At 35.0% G+C, this 18,252-nt stretch overlaps 1 protein-coding gene across 1 annotated transcript in view; it reads left to right on the top strand.

Annotated features, from left to right (window-relative positions):
- LOC141455705 (T-box transcription factor TBX20-like) overlaps positions 1–18,252 on the top strand; it is an 88,563-nt gene that overhangs the window by 49,278 nt on the left and 21,033 nt on the right. The window contains exons 3-4 of the mRNA XM_074130972.1: positions 4,514–4,787; positions 10,668–10,832. Of these exons, the coding sequence (XP_073987073.1) occupies positions 4,514–4,787; positions 10,668–10,832 (439 nt within the window). The remainder of the gene's footprint in view (positions 1–4,513; positions 4,788–10,667; positions 10,833–18,252) is intronic.

Consider the following 18,252-nt stretch of genomic DNA (forward strand, 5'->3'; position numbering starts at 1 on the left):
TTTAAGGTGAATACTATCTATTGAAAATGTGGTTGCTATGATCAGGCGAGATAGAAATATAAGTAAAGTCGAATTCTCTCCACCAAACTGATTAATGAGAGTATACCTCTGGCAATGGATGAAGATCTGAAACTGGTCACGGATATAATAAACTTGTGTGTTACGATGGCTAAAATCAACGATAAATATTAATGATTTTGATTTTTCTTCGTTTACCTGGATCTTCCAGTGACAGAGTCAGGACTCAAGTGACTGGGGAGGTGTCTTTGTAGAATAAGGACGACAATGTGAAGGAAAATTCCTAATAAGAAAATTACACTTTTATTCATTGATCGATTGACGTATCAATATTTTAAGTGTATAATTATAAGTTGTATTGAAACGAGAAAAAAATAGTATTCTTAATTAAATTATAATTAATCAAGACATTGATGGATTATTGATGCAACCAAGAAAAATGATTAAAAGTAATTCTTTATATTCAAACTACAAAAGCTCCTAAATAATACACACACATCTATATAAATATAACAGGTGAAAACGCTACGACTTTTAAAAACGGACCCCAGATATTTGAAGCGTGACTTTTCCGAAATTATGAGACGGTTTCCACGCCCTGTGTATCGCCTACTAATGGCAATGATTCTGAGGAAATTTGTCACTTTCCAAAAAGGAAAATTGTCGCGAAGAAAACGTGTGAATATTTTGTAAACCGTTTTTTTGGTTTTCGCTGACAAAACACCACTTGACTATATTAGATGAAAACATTGGAACCAGTTTCTTATTACTTTTTAATATCACAGCAAAGCAATACCTCTAAAACCTGCACTGTATTTCAAACTTACAATATTAATAAATCTATATAACCTGACATAAATTAACCCGCGGCTACTGAATATTACCTCCTATAGTAGGGTCTTAAGAGGAGCGCCGCCGGTCTTTAATCTTTTGCGCTCCTCACTAATGTTAATAACACCTGTGTATTTATAGAGAGCTACAGGGCGGTTACAGATGAAAGAACCTTCAGACAGTTTTGTTTTCCTTTAAAGTCTCCGGTCTTACAATGTTATCATTAAATCAAGGTAATAATTTCTTAGCAACTCCTTCGCCGCCTACTTCCTCTTTAAGGCACTTTAAATGTACCCATTATTAAAACCAATTTTGTTACTCTGGACAATCCCAACAATCAATCAGCTGATTTCATTTAATAAAACTTCTGATATATTTATTATCTTTTTAAAAATATTAGGCGGAGGCGGCCATAATTAAATAGAAATTCATTCAGTCTCTTGCTTTCACTTCCTGTTTCAACAGGCAGCAATTGTGATCGTGTTAAAAGTTCGCAATTCACCGGAGAATATACCTCTAATGATGGATAAAAGTCTGAAACCGGTCAGAGATACAATATGTGTGCTAAGGCTGGAAACATAGTGGAGCGTCGAGCAAAGCGGCGATGATAGCGAAGAGCAAAGCGGCGAAATTAAACACAAGTAAACATATGGGACCGCGCATAGTGGCGAGCAAAGCGAAGATAGAGCAACGCTATCTATAGAGAGTAGAGCAAAGCGTTATGACATGTTTGATTTCTTCGCTCTCATCGCGCTCAATTTTTAAAGGTTATTGCTCACAGGTTATGGATATTGATACATTTATTGGTTTAGTTTGTTTAAAGAAACCTCTGTGGGACCATAGTATTTGTGAAGCTACAACAGTTTTTAACAATTAATAGTTTAAATTAATTAACAATTAGTAGTTAATGGAGAATTCAGGTAATTTTTGCTACATTTAATTGGTTCTCAATCCCTTAATGCTAACTTTCATCTAAATACTAGGCAAAATTAAATTACATTTTCACGTCCTACTACTTCTGATCAGGACGAATTCTCCAATCCTTCTTCTGTAGCGTCGTACTACTCCAGTTTTTCAGATGAACAACATTAATTTACGTCAAATCATGGAGTAGTGATTTAATAAAATTATTGTGTTTTTTTTAATTGACTAATTTCTTTTTATCTGCATATATTTCTATTTTGTTACCTTAAAGTAACTGCTAGGATTAATGGGGTTACACTGGGCTAGTATGTAATCAAATGTTGAAATAGAGATTCTAAAATACGAATGAATCTTGCCAGGATGCTCACGAAGTTGTTGGTGATGGAATTCACCAAGTTCATGTCTAAATATGTTTATACACTGCAGCTCCTGCTTCTAAGCTGCTGCAAATACCAAACTTTTCAAGGAAGAATTTTCATATAGAAATAGTTCCTCCATCTTGTCTCGTCGAAAGGAGAAACGCGTCTAAACTCGTCACTATGTGCACGCGACCTCTTTGCTCGCTGCTCGTCGGTCTATTTGATTTGAAGCAGGTATCATCGCCGCTTTGCTCGCCGCTCTATTATGTTTCCAGCCTAAGCGTACGTTCACAACGGAACTGTGAGCATAGATGATAGCAGAGATGATAACTGATAGAGTAAAATATAATCGCTGATTAGAGTGCTCAACGGAGCTGTGATACATGCAACATGTCCGAGTAGTGAAGAAGAGTTTTTATGTTCAGCAGCCACGAAATGGTATATTTTAAAGAAAAAACGCTTTAGAAAATATCATGTACATCCCATAAATAAAAAACGAAGTACTTTGGGTGAATTTCACCATTTATATAAGGAACTTAGAAATTATCCGGATCGTTTTTTTGAATATGTGAGGATGGATCCACCCACATTCGACTATATTTTAGAAAAAATAAGGTCTAAATTAAGAAAACTTTGGAAAAATTGTCATGGAAATCCTATAACCACAGAAGAAAAACTAGTGATTACTCTGAGGTAATGGTTTTATTGAGAAAAAACAAATAAATACACATGAAAATAAATGTAAGCACGATTTAAAAAACAAAATATTGTTTAAAAGTAAATAATAAAATAATAACCAAAAATAATGAGTAAAGACAGCACTAAATAATTTTTCTACGTCCATTTTGAAGCTCCGATACTGGAGTTCAGCTAGCAGAAAAATGAAAAAATTAATTCTATCATCTATGCTCGTTTATAGCAGCGCGTATGAGTCACTAGTCGCAGCTTCGTTGTGCACGCTCACATTCGAATATATTATGTTTTTCTTTAAGCGCTGATGCATCACTCCTATCATCTCTGCTATCATCTAAGCTCACAGCTCCGTTGTGAACGTACCCTAAGACGGGTAAAATCAAAGATATATCCAGCACTGCCAACCTAACCAAATTTTAAGTAGTTAAATCTATTATTAGGTGATTGCTCATCAAACCGACTGTTAACAATGAAAGATACAAAAAAAACACTCTAGGAAGAAATGAAATGATAAAAAGCAATAATAAGCAAACGTAACTTTATTAGATTCCATAGAAGTTCAGTTCACCACACCTAATTTTGAAAAATACAAGACACAATCCATGTGCACACAAAAGGACAATTTTAAATCGTCCCACAATAGAAACTCTTTTTATTCTGGCAGCAAATTAATAAAAATGACATTAAAGAAAACGAAAAGAAGTCACTGTTTACAAGAATTGTGTTAATATTGTGTTGAAAAAAAAAATTAAGATTTCCGTACTAAATTATTAAGACTACTGGAGCTGCATAAAGAAAAAGAACGTGTAAAAGAGAAGAATGCATTTTTATTAGTTTAAAAAAAAAAAAAAAAAAATATGAGAGCTATTGTATTCGGATTGCTTTATGTTCGGCTCGGACGGATTGTTCGTGTTCTTCTAGCCTTAGTTTACTCCCAAGAGACAATATAATGGAGAAATTGTTTTCATAAACATTTGGCTTCTATTCTATAATAGTTTATTGCTATTTTTATGCTATTCAACAACTAACTTAACTTGCTACTAACATTCTACTAAATTTATTAGACATTTTCCTTCTATTATTTGTAGCAATAAATTACTAATGAATACAAAACTCATTATTGTGTTTAAATTTTATTATGATCTGCTTTGATCGAATCTATTACTCATGCCAAGAACTTGGTGCATTAAAATATATAATTTTTTGTTATTTTAGTGAACTAGACATTCTGCCTTCTCTTATTGTAATGTAATTGTGCAGACATTCAATTATTCCGGATATACTATTTTGTGATTTTGAAACTCTGTTCGTGAGTTTTCCAAATACAAATCAATATTTGATATATACGAGTATTTTGTACAAATTTAAAGAACAAATAAAGTTTTAGTTGCTTATAAAGAATATTTAAAACAAAAAACAAAGATTTAGAACTCATGAACTAATCTAATTATTACCCAGTATACCGTCAAATGAATGATTCGAATCCTTTAAAGGTATAACTAAAAAAAATCCATATAAATTAACAAAGTTTTTTGCACAAATCAAACTGTCAAGAAAATATAACATAATCTTTTACTCAATTAAATCTAAAGAAATGTGCACGACCGTAACCCCTATCTGAACAAACTTTGTACAAACATTTGTTCAAAAGGGTAAAAATGTTCATAAATTTGTATTCTTTGTTACAGACGAATGTTTCCTACATTGAGGGTATCCTTTAACGGTCTAAGACCAGACCAAAGGTACGCCGTACTAATGGACATAGTACCAGTGGACAACAAGAGATATAGGTATGCCTACCATCGCTCTTCGTGGCTGGTGGCTGGCAAAGCAGATCCGCCGGCACCTTGTCGCCTATATTTACATCCGGATTCACCCTTCACCGGCGAACAGTTACGTAAACAAGTGGTTTCCTTTGAAAAAGTGAAACTTACCAATAATGAAATGGATAAACATGGACATGTGAGTCAATATTTACCTTATGCTTTTCATTGTTAATGAATTATTCAAATTGTTTTACTTTGCGCGGGTTTTTGATGGTGGCAAAGTTGAAATTAATTTTTGTAAAAAATAAATAAATAAATATTGAATCTAATATTTCATATAGTTCTGAAATGAAACCGTTCGCAAATTTCTGCGACAATATCTAAGTTAACTGGCTTTGTACAGGAAGAGTTTGTTCTACACAAATCTGCGCAGATCTTTGAGTCTCGTGAGACTAAAGGGAAAAGTAGTAGTCTTCTAGTCAGTTTACCGGAATTGACTTTGTGCTCAACGTGACTAGAGAAGACCAGTTTGTTGTCGAAAGTTAAGCCGTGATATTTGATGTGGTTAGACCACCGGGAACAGAGTATTGTTCTGTCTAATAATTTGTCTGTTGAGGAAGAGCCTATGTTTTAGTAAAGAGTATGGCGTCAGTTTTCTCAAGGTTTATTTTGATTTTTCCATTCATGCGCAGTATTTAGTCAGATTGTCTGTTGCTAAAGTGAGTCTATTAGTAATAGTGTTGACAGTCCATGACATCGTGTATTAAACCACGTCTACAGGACAAGATTGGTATGAGGAGGTTAAGAAAAGGATTTGTGTATGTGATGAACAGGATGGGACCTAGGATAGAACTTTGAGGAACGCTCCTTACGAATGGGTAGGCATCTGTAGAGGCAGAGTTCAGGTGGACCAAAACTTAATAGCCTAATAAATAGCAAAACTTAATTTCAAAAATATAATTTTTTCATCTTTCAAAACTCTAGAATTAAATAAATGCAATTTACTTCACAAATAGAAAGAAAATTCAATAATTAATTCGTCACTCGTCTGAGAACTAAGATCAAGAAAAACTATGGGCCGGAAGTAGAAGTGGGAAAAATTCTTCTAGAAATTACCCTTAGCCACCTCTCTGACCAACTCTCCTATCCCCTCATCATACGAAAGCAATCTACATTAACCCAGAAAGTTGTTTGTTATTTGGATTCTAAATCAGATAAAGTAATAACTGGTTTCATTTTTTATTCCTGTGATGACACCGAACACAAAGGGAACACCGATCTGATGGCCATTATAACAAAGATGGCAAGCCTGACTGCCTCTCCTTTTCATATTTTATGTGATGCACATTATGTTCACGTATATGTGACCGGAAGTTGGTGATTTCTGTTATCTTTCGCTGTCCCTTCAAACTTCCGGATATAAACTATTACAAATAGTTTAAGGTTACTTTTTAAAAAATAATTTAATAAATATACGCGCTACAACTTGTTTTCGGGTCGTAAATAACCTAATTTACACCATTATTTTAATTAGTTTTTTCAATTCTAATTTATCATAAGACAACCATTTCCGAGGAAGCGAGTAAATTCTTTGAGACGTTTAATTAGATTATACCGGGCTGCTGCAAAGTGGAAGCCATAATAGGGTTTAGAAGAACCTCAGGTTCGAATCCAGCTGCCGGCCAATAGATTTTCTCTTCCTAGTAGCTTCTTACAGCTCACACTATTCGGTGATGGATAGTATTGTCTGTAACGAGAGAAAACTGCACGGAATCCGGCAGTGCACTGAAAAAACTCTTCCAATGATCACGGCTTTTAATTAAAAATAAAAATAGACTTTAGAACATAATCTTTGATTTTGTAGGTGGAGAATAAAAATAAATGTAAGCAAGTGTCTGCGTGCTTCTTTACGTTTCAAAAAATAAGATTTTCCTACTCTATATTATAACCAAACTCTGAGGTCGTCCGTTAGACTGTTCATAGATCCATGGAATCCTCACAGTCGTCTTAAGCGACAAGAAATGAACCCACGATACAGACAGCTCCAAACACTATTAGGCAACAGATCACGACAATCTCTAGGGAACAAACTTCTCTTATGTAACACTTTACTTATGTGTATGGAAACACAGAGTAGAATTATTCTGTGGTTCTGCCTAGAGTTCATACTTCCCGAAAATCCAACTTTTCAATCGTAAAAAACTCCGAACATCTGTCAATGCTCCCTTCTATGTACCAAATCGTACCGTTTATGATGACCAAATATTCTTTTCCTGATCGACGTAACTTCAATCCGTTATAAAATCAATTTCCACGACACTTAATCTGCTTAGTTTTTGAGAAAATTATTTTTATCTGGGTGTACAAAATATCTTTAAAACAAAAATCGTAGAAGTCTGGAACTTTTCTTTTTTTATTCGCTTAATGTGTTCTTGTAATAAATATCGCATCACTGGTCCCAAAAGCGGACTTAAGATCTGGCAGCGTTTCTCTGCAAAATTTGTTGAGTTGACTGTGACAAACAGCAAAACGGGTATCATTTCCCGTCTAGAATAGAGCTATCCCAATTATCGAATATAAACACATTTGTACTGGATTAAGAAAAAAGTTAATAAAGATTATCTGAACTCACCTCAGCTTCATGACTCGCCCTTTAAATCCACCTGTAAAAACAAAATAGCTGGTTCACTGTATTGTTCTTAATCAAAAATTAAAAAGTAAGGGTTGGTTCCGCTACTAAACTAGACGTCGTGGTCGGAGGCGACCAGCAAACGTACTTTTCTCAAATTAACCATTAAATAAAATCCAAGACCTAGGCTGGGAATCGAATCCAGTACCACAACACTTCTTAGACTTGCGAGCTTCGCCTCTAACCCCTCAGCTACCATGGTGTCAACAACAATCATTGTCTTTTAATCTTTAAATGAATTCTTAAGGTGGTGCCTGATTTTACAACCGTATAAAGATTTTGTATAATTTGTCGTGCATCAACAAATTTTAATTTAAACTTCAGCCATTTATACATCCCAACAAAAAAAGCTGTATTATTCTGCAGACATTTACATCTTATCCAGCATTTCTTGAAAGGACTAGAAAAAAAGCACTCCTTGGACGTCGGTATGGTAAACAAGCAGAAAACAATAAATTGCAAATTATCAATTTACTCGGCTGCCCTCTCTTTACTCCTTTGCATACTGCAAAAGAATAAATGAACGCGATAAAAGATAGAATAATGAACATGGAAATATTAACACAAAAATTTAAACCATAGTAGAGATTAGAAGAGAAGAAGGCAAGGAAGGACTCATCACTATGCTGTGACGAGGGAAACCACCAAACGGCCGATCATATAGTTTTGTATTATATTTAAATTCGCAGCGATGTAAGGCTTGCAGCATCCATGATACGATGTACCGATTTATTGCAACATCTTAAATGATTGCCGCGAAATCACTAGACTGGAAGAGATGAGAGCGCAAAAAACAACAAAAAATCTAATTTAATCTAATTCTTACATATTGGTTTATAATAAACCAAAGTTACAGTTAGTCAGATAATCCATTAAATCCATTTCAAAAATTTTACTCCATAAAATAGTTCACAAAACACACTAATAGTTGAAAAATACAAAAAAATCTAATATATATTTTACTAAATAAAATAAAGGAACTTAGAGAAACAAGGAAAACTGAGGCTAAACCGTCGTAAAGGAATAATAATTTTCCAACAAATATAGCATCCATCCATAACAGATGTACAAACATATTGATGATATTTTTTAGGGTTGCAGGTGGCTGTTGAAAGGATAAAGTACCGCTTTAGTTGGTTGCGGTCGGCCAAGAAGGGCTGTGCCAACTCTTAAATAAAAGTACATATATTTGAGTTGAGTGTACGCGCGGAAATGCGATATATGTGTGTATAAAGAGGAATGTTCCTTGTATGACAGTGCCATCCAAGAGTAGACGGTAGAAGGGAACAAGACTGGTCTGTTTTAGTGGACTCAATACATCTTCTTAACTGAAACACATGTGCCCTTTAGGGTTGTAACTGCCAAGCGTAAGGGATGAAAGGGATAGATCTGTGGTAAAAGGCTGAAAGAAAACATATGAAACTATATTTGTTTTTTTTTCCTACATCTTGTTCACATTGCCAAAGAGTAGCAGGAAAAAGATACCAAGTGTTTCAGGTTGGCTGGATAGTTTATCCTCTAGAACGGAAGCGGATCCATCCCCAAACCTCCAGTCTAGGAAGTTGTTGAACATAAAATTTTAGTAGTTCTCCATATGTATGACTTTCAGATACACATAGAAGAGGAATGTATGCTTCTTACTTGGGTATATCAAGAAATACAAGTAGTAGGTCCCTTTTAAAGCGGCACCAAAAGCTCTATATGCAGCTTCAAGTAGACCATCTTGATCTACATCCCATCCAATACCGCCGTCTATATGTTCTCGCACTGTCTCTCTCTCTCTCTCTCTAGTTTCAGTTTTATGTTCCAAATACCACGACTGGGCGACATTATATTTACTATATGTACCACTGATATCAAACTTACGACCAAAGCCTGTCTTACCATTTCCTTCAGCCCTTAAAGCAACTTCTACATTCCCTACAAATGGTTATACTGTGGTAAAAGAGTATGTACTTCCAATATGGGCAAGACATTTTAACGTATGCTGATGAACGGAAAAATAAGCGCTAATAACGAGGAATTCTAGCCCAGAGAATTACTGAATAATTTTAATTATCGAATAATGCAGTAAAAATCATTAAATAGATCTCAAACAATTTATTAATTTCTCTAAACTGAAAATAAACTGAAAATGCCTAACTTTTAATAAACAGTAAAGTTATGCCTAATTATTTTAGATAGGCTTTACCTCTAAATATCTAATTAGATGTTACGGTGGGAGGCGACATGCACAAGAACTGCACTATAGTATTCTATATTATTAACCATTAAATCCAAGATCTAGACTGGGAATCGAACCCAGTAACCACAATACATCCTTAGCTTCACGAGCTTTGCCTCTAACCACTCGGCTATCGTGGCGCCTAAGTTTTCATAGAATTTATTCAGAAAAGTGACACTTCTTGAAATTAGAAATTTAACTTATATACACTCGTACCTAATTCTCATTAATAACATACATATAACGAAACCTTACATTATACCCAAACAATACTTTACAAGGAATACTTAAACCACTAATTCTGAAAAATATGTAAAATAAACGTCATAGACCTATTTTCTGCACGATTTTAGGAAATTTGAATGTCATACTATCTTACGATATGTCCTTGTTATTTGCAGGAAAGCCCATTTCGAAACTGAGGAACTTAAAGATGGTTAATACTAAAGATTTTGAATAAAAATGTAGAATAAAAAGAAAAAAAAAAAGAATATGAATTCCAACACAGAGGTTAACATAAAAAATTTGGAGCAAACGCCATTTTGCTTTTTATCATTATTGAGATAGTTTGATCTCTCAGTCATCACTAATGCAACTTTAAGCACAGTTTATGCACCTCTAGCACTAGTGGATGAACAGCGGTAATTTCTGTACTTTAGCGATGGTTTTTTTTTCCCTGTAGCTGTCACACTCTGGCTTTAATATCATAACAGATTTACGGAGAGTTCTCTGTGCACAAGGAAGAGAGGCGAATGGACTCTAATTGAAATCATAATGTAGCATATTGCGGTTAGTAGATCTGTCGGCGCAAAATGAAAATTATCATAGCAATCGGTGTCGGCAGCTGGTCATGAACACTGATACCCGTAAGACTGCAGCTTCACTAATGATAATGGCACATCAACTTGGATGAACAGTTACTAGACAATGCAGCGTCACTGTATCATCAAACAATAATAGTTTATTCTTAGGTTTACAGCAGCTACAGTTCCTTATCAGCCTACTGATTCCTTTATAAAATTGAACTGAGTCTTAAACACTCAAAAGGCACTTACATCTTTCGAATTTAAAATACTTTAGTAATCATAGCTGGGTGAAGTTTGTCAGACTGCAGTTACCACCCTCTCTTTACTATATATTCAATATTCTGATTTATGTTACAGTTGGTGCTGAATTCTATGCATAAATACCAGCCCCGGATACACATAGTGAAAAGGCCGGAAAATGGACCTTCCCCACCAATAACGGACCTAGAACAGGAATTGTATAAAACTTTCGTATATCCTGAAGCAATATTCACCGCTGTCACAGCCTACCAGAACCAACTTGTAAGTGAATTTATATAGTATTTTATTTTTATTTATGGGTGGATAAATAAATTTTTTACTAGGATGAAAATCTTTAAAGAAGTTTTCAATTTTCCTAATTTTAAGTCTTCAGCACATCAACATTTCCTGCTATTTACTGGTAATTTAGAATGCTAAATTTGAGTACTCTCTTTTCCAATAAAATGAAAAAATACATATTATTTTGAAAAAATCGTTCCTGAAAAGCTAATTTTCATTTAAACCTATGTTAGATTCTTTAATTATGTCCAGTTTGGAGGCATGATCTTATCAATCTTACTTTTAGAGAAGTAACTTGATCGAGAACTTGATGAATCCTGGCATTTTAAAGGAAAACTTGCAAGAAAAAGGCTTTAATTAGAGTTCTATTTTGGTACCATTGTCTTTTCCGATAATCAGGGTTAAGTGTTGACTTTACAGAGGAAATTTTTCAGCCTTTCTCGAAAAATATATCGAACAATTTTCTGTAGTCTCATTTCTACTATTCCAAGTCAAAATCCAAGTCAATTTATTTATTTGTCAGAAACATATAAATATTCTCCTAAAATGTGTTTTTCTGAAAATCCTGATGAAAAATGGTACCTTAATTATTTCTAATTTGCGCCAATAAGTTCTTCGATCATCAATTAATTCTGTCAGAATGGCATAAATAAGAACCTCTTTGAAAGTCTCCTTTAGAATGTCCAAAAAAAACCTAATGATGTGGTCTTCATCGTTCTCACTTCATGACAAAATCCAGTCTTATGAGTCCCTGAGTTCATCTTATAACCTTCTCTGGATTTCTAGCTTCTCCAAGACTAAAGTCAAAACAAGTTTTTCAGTCAATTGTAAATCCGAGAAGAGGTACGTGACCGACACAGGGCCACCCGAGTGGAAACGAAGCAAATTTCAATAGCCTTGTACGGATGAACGTCTAATTACGTCATCATTATCTGAATAATTATTGTAAGATTAACTTTAGCAGATTTCTTTTATAACTTGTTTACTTTCTCTTACTGAAGAAAGTACTGTGATTGAGCCAAATCTTAGAAATTGATTTTGCATCGGTAAAAATCATTGTAAGGCCATCTGAGTCCAAAAAAGTGGTTTTTACTAATTGAGCAGCATGTGTATGTCTCTCTGTAAAGTTTGCCAGCATAATTTAAAATTGGAAAATTACAGAAAGTCAAATTTGATATTTAATTTAGAAGCTCTTGGATAAAAACCGCCTCCTGGGAGTGCTAATTAACTGAATCGTTTTATACAATCAATAAACAAATTTGAAGTAAATTTTTGAAGCAGTTTTAAAGAAAATTGAAGAAAAAACGGAAGTCATTTAATGATTCATTAAAGAAGCACTTGTGGTAGATCGATTTTGAATAAAAATACAGAATTTTTAAATGCCAAAACGGAGCATAAAGTTTGTGCTGATCAAGAAACCTGCGTTGTATCCGCTTTTCGTATTCGCCTATAATTATGTTATTGCATGCGCTCAAGTTGATTTCTGTTTTTTTAGTAATCAGCAGTGCAATATCTTAATGATTACTGTTATGTTGGGTTAAACAATCAAATTAGGTTTTGTTAAAACATCGATAAAAATCTAAAGAAAAGAATAAACTTTTGAACAGTTCTGTTAAATTGAGTTTAAGAGGTTTTACTTGGGTATTGTTTGCCAATAAATAGTTTGGATGATAGATCCAGGGATAGCGTTATATTTGTCAGCCAGTGGTGGAGGTTGGTACAGATAGGAGGCGGGATTCTGTAGGGCGCCCCAGGTGTTTGCTGGCTGGTTAATGACTCTGGGGACTAACCGACTCAGCCTCTGTATATTCACTGTATCTATCTACATATCGAGTGAGATAGAGCGAGTTGTAGGCCAATCGCGAATGTATCTCTGTGTGAGGGTATGTTTGCAGTGATCTGATTTATTTGTCAACACTGGTTACCGGATATAACTGGGAACGCCATACCATTTTGCTCGAGTGTGTACACTTGCCGAAACTCTCTGAGCGTATTGAGTTCAAAAAAATACGCTCTCATTCCAACTTCGTGGCCACATATGCCAGTCTGTCTGATGGTACTAATTCTTTTAAATACAGCTATACCTATATTTATAAAACAAGGTTATACCTAGAATTTACGACTCGCTTATCGTCCAAGAAACATATTACCTCTCCTAAATACCCAATCTCTTCCACACACTCATGTACACATTCCGTTGTACCTATGGATAAATAGGACATTATTACACAATTATCAAGATTTCTCAAGCTGCATTTACCCCGTTGTTCTAACCCCATCACAAGCGAAGATCCCGTCAAATACTTTACCCGTTATGAGTATACATGAAAATATGTTGGAATGCTCGCTCACGAATCACAAAAAACATGTATTCTTAGAACGTAGAGATTGATTGTATTAAAAGGGCGGTTCCACCAAAAAAGGGGGAAGGAACGCAGGCAATCCAAAATGCCCATTGTTTCCCGCCCACCAATCATCTCATCAGAGATGCCGGGGTTTAAAAACAAATCCGGCTAAAGGTTGCCAGACGTTAATACAATAAACTAATAAAGTAGTGCTAGGACACTAGGGAGCATGGCTACTTGAATCGCCCAGTGCACTGAATAAACCTAGAAAGTTCGTTAAGATTACCAGATGCCACAATCTCCGGTAGGGAGACATTTGACCTTCCGAAGACGAGAAATCTAGTTTTAGAATAAACGGGGCACACCTCTACAAAGTGCCGCGCAGTCTCATTGGACTCACCACAGCCAGCGCAAATTGGCAAGACTGGGTAAGGCCGCATTTGAAAAGATGGTACGCTAAATTCGCAAGTCCACTCAACCAACCTGAACCAACTGGCGGATCTGGGACCTGCTAAAACCAGGCCAAGAATTTCTTTAGCCTGACGGCAGACGGCTCGGGATCTCCACCGTTTCCGATGTTTATTCAAAATCCACTGCTCCACCTCTGTTCTACAACGTCGATAGGATACAGGGATAATGGGCTGAGGAGTCATTGTTATCATCGCAGCTCCTTCCTTTGCTGTTTCATCAGTAAGTTCGTTACCCGGAATCCCAGAGTGACCAGGGGGCCAAGCAACCGAAACAGTATTCAAAGATCCCAACATTCTTAGAACGTAAATCTATGATCCTCCAAACATAAATTCCCCTCAAAAATATAATAATCTTCCTGGTAAAAAATTTTCAAATTGAAATTATAATTGCAGTCTTTTTCAAAGTGGGCGATAACGCCCCCTTGTGGGCGTTGCTGGCCTATAGAGGGAGGTCTTAAAGAACCCAGAGAAAATTTTGGGGTGTTGAAGCGGTTTAGGGAGACGATGTCTGATTTGTGTTTTTCTAATATTTTAAACTAAAATCAAAACCTGCCTACTACACTATATCGATTATTTCTTTGTTTTTTAATTCGTTTTTTCGTTAATTTTGGGTACAAAAGCCAATCCCGCGATTGTACCCTGGATTATGGACGATTTTTGACAGTATTCCCATTTCGTATTTGTGTGAACGTGGATTTAGATCCTAACTTAAAAGAGAAATCGTTTGCATGTTACTGAAAAAGGCTGTTTTTTTGAGTAAAATCCAGCCTGATATTAACAATCTTGTTAAAAATCAACAGATACATCCTTCACATTAGATTAGTTTTAAAATTTAATTTGAAATGTTTCTTTTAATTTGAATAAAAGTTTTTCAAAATATTATTTATAAAGTCTGCCGTTTTATTGCTCTCATTAGAAAAGTCTCATTTAAAATGTAAATTTGGACTCAGAAGCAGGATAAGACTCATATGGCACGATATAATTAAATTAAAGTAATGATTGCGATTGTGATTTTTAAGATGTGGTAAATTTAAAAATTTTCGGGGGTCGCTAGGAAATAATTGATTCTTAAAGTGGGCGGAAGATGAAATAAGTTCACTCAATAAAACAATAGTCGAGGGACGACATATTGTAAGTTTCCAAAAATGATTTCATAAACAAAGAATCTTCAAGATTACTAATACTAATAAAGTGAACAGAAATTAATACTGTGGCGTTAAAAGCTTTTGACAGATTGCAAAAGAGTTAAATTAAAATAACATTTCTAACATTAAGATTGGTCAATGCTCACTCAAATCAATGCACAGAATTATTTAAGTAAGCAACATTGATTTCTTTGGCTTAATAAAAATATCAAAGTGGAATTCAAGCTTAATTTTTTACAAAAGAAAAGATAAAAAAAAAGTTAAACATTTAAATGTCACATAGAACACACAGGAAAACTGTTTTCAATTACAGTATGACGTCAATTGTGTGTAAAGTCAAATAGTTATCGTCACTTAACAACCGCAATAAAGTGTACGTCACCCCGCACCCACATCACTAAATATCAAAGAAGTTTCTGCTTTGTTTAAGCAATGGTTACGTCAAAGGAAGAGAAGTGAACGAACACTCTCTGGTAGTTTGACATGGGTGGCCATTCTGCTTTCCTCTCTACACCCGACCACCAATCCCATATATATAATAGTTGGTATGTACGTGTTAGTAAAAACTTGGTCCGTATAAAAAATTGATTTACAACTCTTCAACCTGCTTCACCACCGCGCCGATGCTCCTCTCTTTATGAACATCACAAACTATTTCTAGTCGAGTTTGTTTTTTATTTGCGGACAAAAAAAATTCTACGTCACTTTAAATTTGTAATTAAACCAAAGTTATAGATTAATTACAAATTTTACGATTACACATTTAAAGACATGCGCACAGAGTAGATTTATGTAAAGAGTGGTCCTACGCCAAATCCACTACGAATTAAAAGATATATTTATTTTTTTGGCTCCCTTAAGTGTCGAGTGTATTTCTTTTATTTTTAAAGTTCGAACCTTGAGAATTTCAGTAAAACAAAGTCATGAAGAGTGTTCAAACGAGAATTGTTAGGGCAGAGAAATAGTAGTAAAGTAAAGTAAAGTAATCGCTAATTTATTCAGGCGGGCTTTACGTCCAACTACCATTTACTAGGTGTAGTGGACGGAGGCGATTAGCAAACATACTTTACTGTAAACTTCTTTTATTAACCATTAAATAAAACCCAAAGCCTAAGACCGGAAATCAAACCCAGTACCACAATACATACTAGCTTCGCAGATCTCACCTCTAACCGCTCGGCTACCGTGGCATCTCAGAGAAATAGTAATTGCATTTGGAAAAGCCAAAGATGTGAAGAAGCTGGATTTACAATAATTCATATTCTGAGACGTATCCTTGTTAAGGTTTTTTATATTAAGGTAATTTAGAGGAGTTTGTGGCCGATATCTTAGTTATAGAAGTTGATGATCTGAAAAACTAAAGGATTTGAAAAAGTCAAAAATAAGTATGGCTCAAGCAACGAGAAAATTTCAATGAGTTGTTTTATTACAGTGAGAAAAAAATAAATTATTCAAACTCAGAGAAAATAACGATACTATATTTCAATGATGAGAATATCTCCTAGTCCTAGATAAATCAATTGGCCACCTTCTGGCCAAAGGTTCTAAATGCATTGATACAGCAAGGGGATGCTGTACGGCAAATAGGCTTCATCTATTTCTTCTAAACGTTAACGTTTCGCTCAACTAGGCATCGTCAGTTCACAAGAGCCTGCAGTAAGCCATTCACTTTTGGAGCAACAAGCAGCAGTGGACCATTTAAACGGTATACCAACAATCAAAATTGCCCATTTATCAGGGATAATCCTAGGGAAGTACTTTAGCATCAATTGCATCTCCAAAAAAATGGTCTAATGAACTAAGTTTAGTGCACTTTTGGACATTCATTTGTAGCGTACAATCTCAAAGGGTTGTATTAAAAACCAATCATTATTTTTGAGGCTGTTCTGTACTTTCAATTCACATAAAAAAAATGACAACAATTGCTTAAGACTCTACCATGAAGAATTCTGCAATTCCCAACATGTTACAGCCTACTTTACAATGTGCAAGCTGATGGCCAACTAATTCGGCCGGCTGGATAATAAAGAGCAATTCGAAGCGCTCAGCATGAGTTATTTAAACAACTCTATCGGTTTAACGAATGAAATATTGAGCCAATCATATTGGTGATTAATAACTTGGCACTGAATCTCTATATGTGGGCCGAACAACTGTAGAGAACGAGATAATTGTCACAATTGTTATTAGTATTTGCAAATTTTGTATGTAGGGCCTTGTGTGTAATAAAGTGAAGGGTGGACCGGTCCCTTTCCAGGGCCTTCTGTATCCATTATTAGAATACAGATAGTTAAGTCCATTATCAATTACCCGGCTACATAATTAGTGTTTGGCGGAATAATTAATAGCTTTAACAAGTGTTTCTAGTGGTTGTTTTACGTGATGGCCAGCTAAGAGTGAGGGGGGGCGATAGTGGCCAGCAAGCTGGGCAGGAGGAGAGATGATGGACCAGAACTAAGTGGCGAGCCTGTTACAGAAGTAATAATGTGCGGCTATTTAGTACTCTGGAAATATAGACAAATTGGTCCTAGTTATTCGTCAGGGTTATTGTGTTTGGTTAATGCGAACATGAGTGCTACCAATTTGGACTTCTATGGTCCGGCTGTTTTACAACCGTACGGGCCTCTCCCGTCTATTGACTAAAACTAACTTTGTTAATAGTCAATCCCTATATTAATTACCATAAATTTAATGATGCAACGCCCCTTCCCAATATTATTTCATATTAAACTGATCCACCTGGATATGTTTGACATCATCTACTATTACGGTAACTTATTAATTCGCAACACATCTTAATTTAAGCAATGGTTACGTCTTAATTATTTTCTTCTTCTTTACTTCAAGCATAAAAAAATAAACACATTTTTTTGTTGTTTACAAAGTACCTGGTGAACTTTGTATACATGAGACTTAGCTAAGTTATTTGAAGCAGCATATCTCATTAAACATGGTGTGAACAATCACATAATCTGTAGCAGAGCTAGCAAAGAAATATGAATGTATTTAAAAGTTATAGCCGATTAGAATGAATGCAAGAAAATGATAACGTGATTTTAATTTCGGTGTTTAAGGGAACTGTCACTAATAAATGGGTTGTTACGACAATAAGCAGGCTGAGAGCGAACCACTCGGTGTGCGGATCGTATCTTCACAGGATCAACAGAAGGTCCTCTCCCCTTTGCGTAGATTGCAATGAGGAAGAGGATTTCAACAAATAATAATGTTATGTCCACGTTATGTAGTAGAAAGGAAACGAATATTTGACGACATATACAGGTATTTAGATGCATCATTTCGCTACCAAGACATAATAATCTCCACCATCATCTAAGTGCTTGAATCTGTAGCAGAGCTAGCAAAGAAATATGAATGTATTTAAAAGTAATAGCCGATTAGAATGAATGCGAGAAAATGATTAGAGAAGGATTACGTGATTTTA

The sequence above is a fragment of the Rhodnius prolixus genome, unplaced genomic scaffold, assembly GCF_049639745.1.
Source record: "Rhodnius prolixus isolate KJV_2025 unplaced genomic scaffold, Rpr scaffold_4, whole genome shotgun sequence".
NCBI lineage: Eukaryota > Metazoa > Arthropoda > Insecta > Hemiptera > Reduviidae > Rhodnius > Rhodnius prolixus.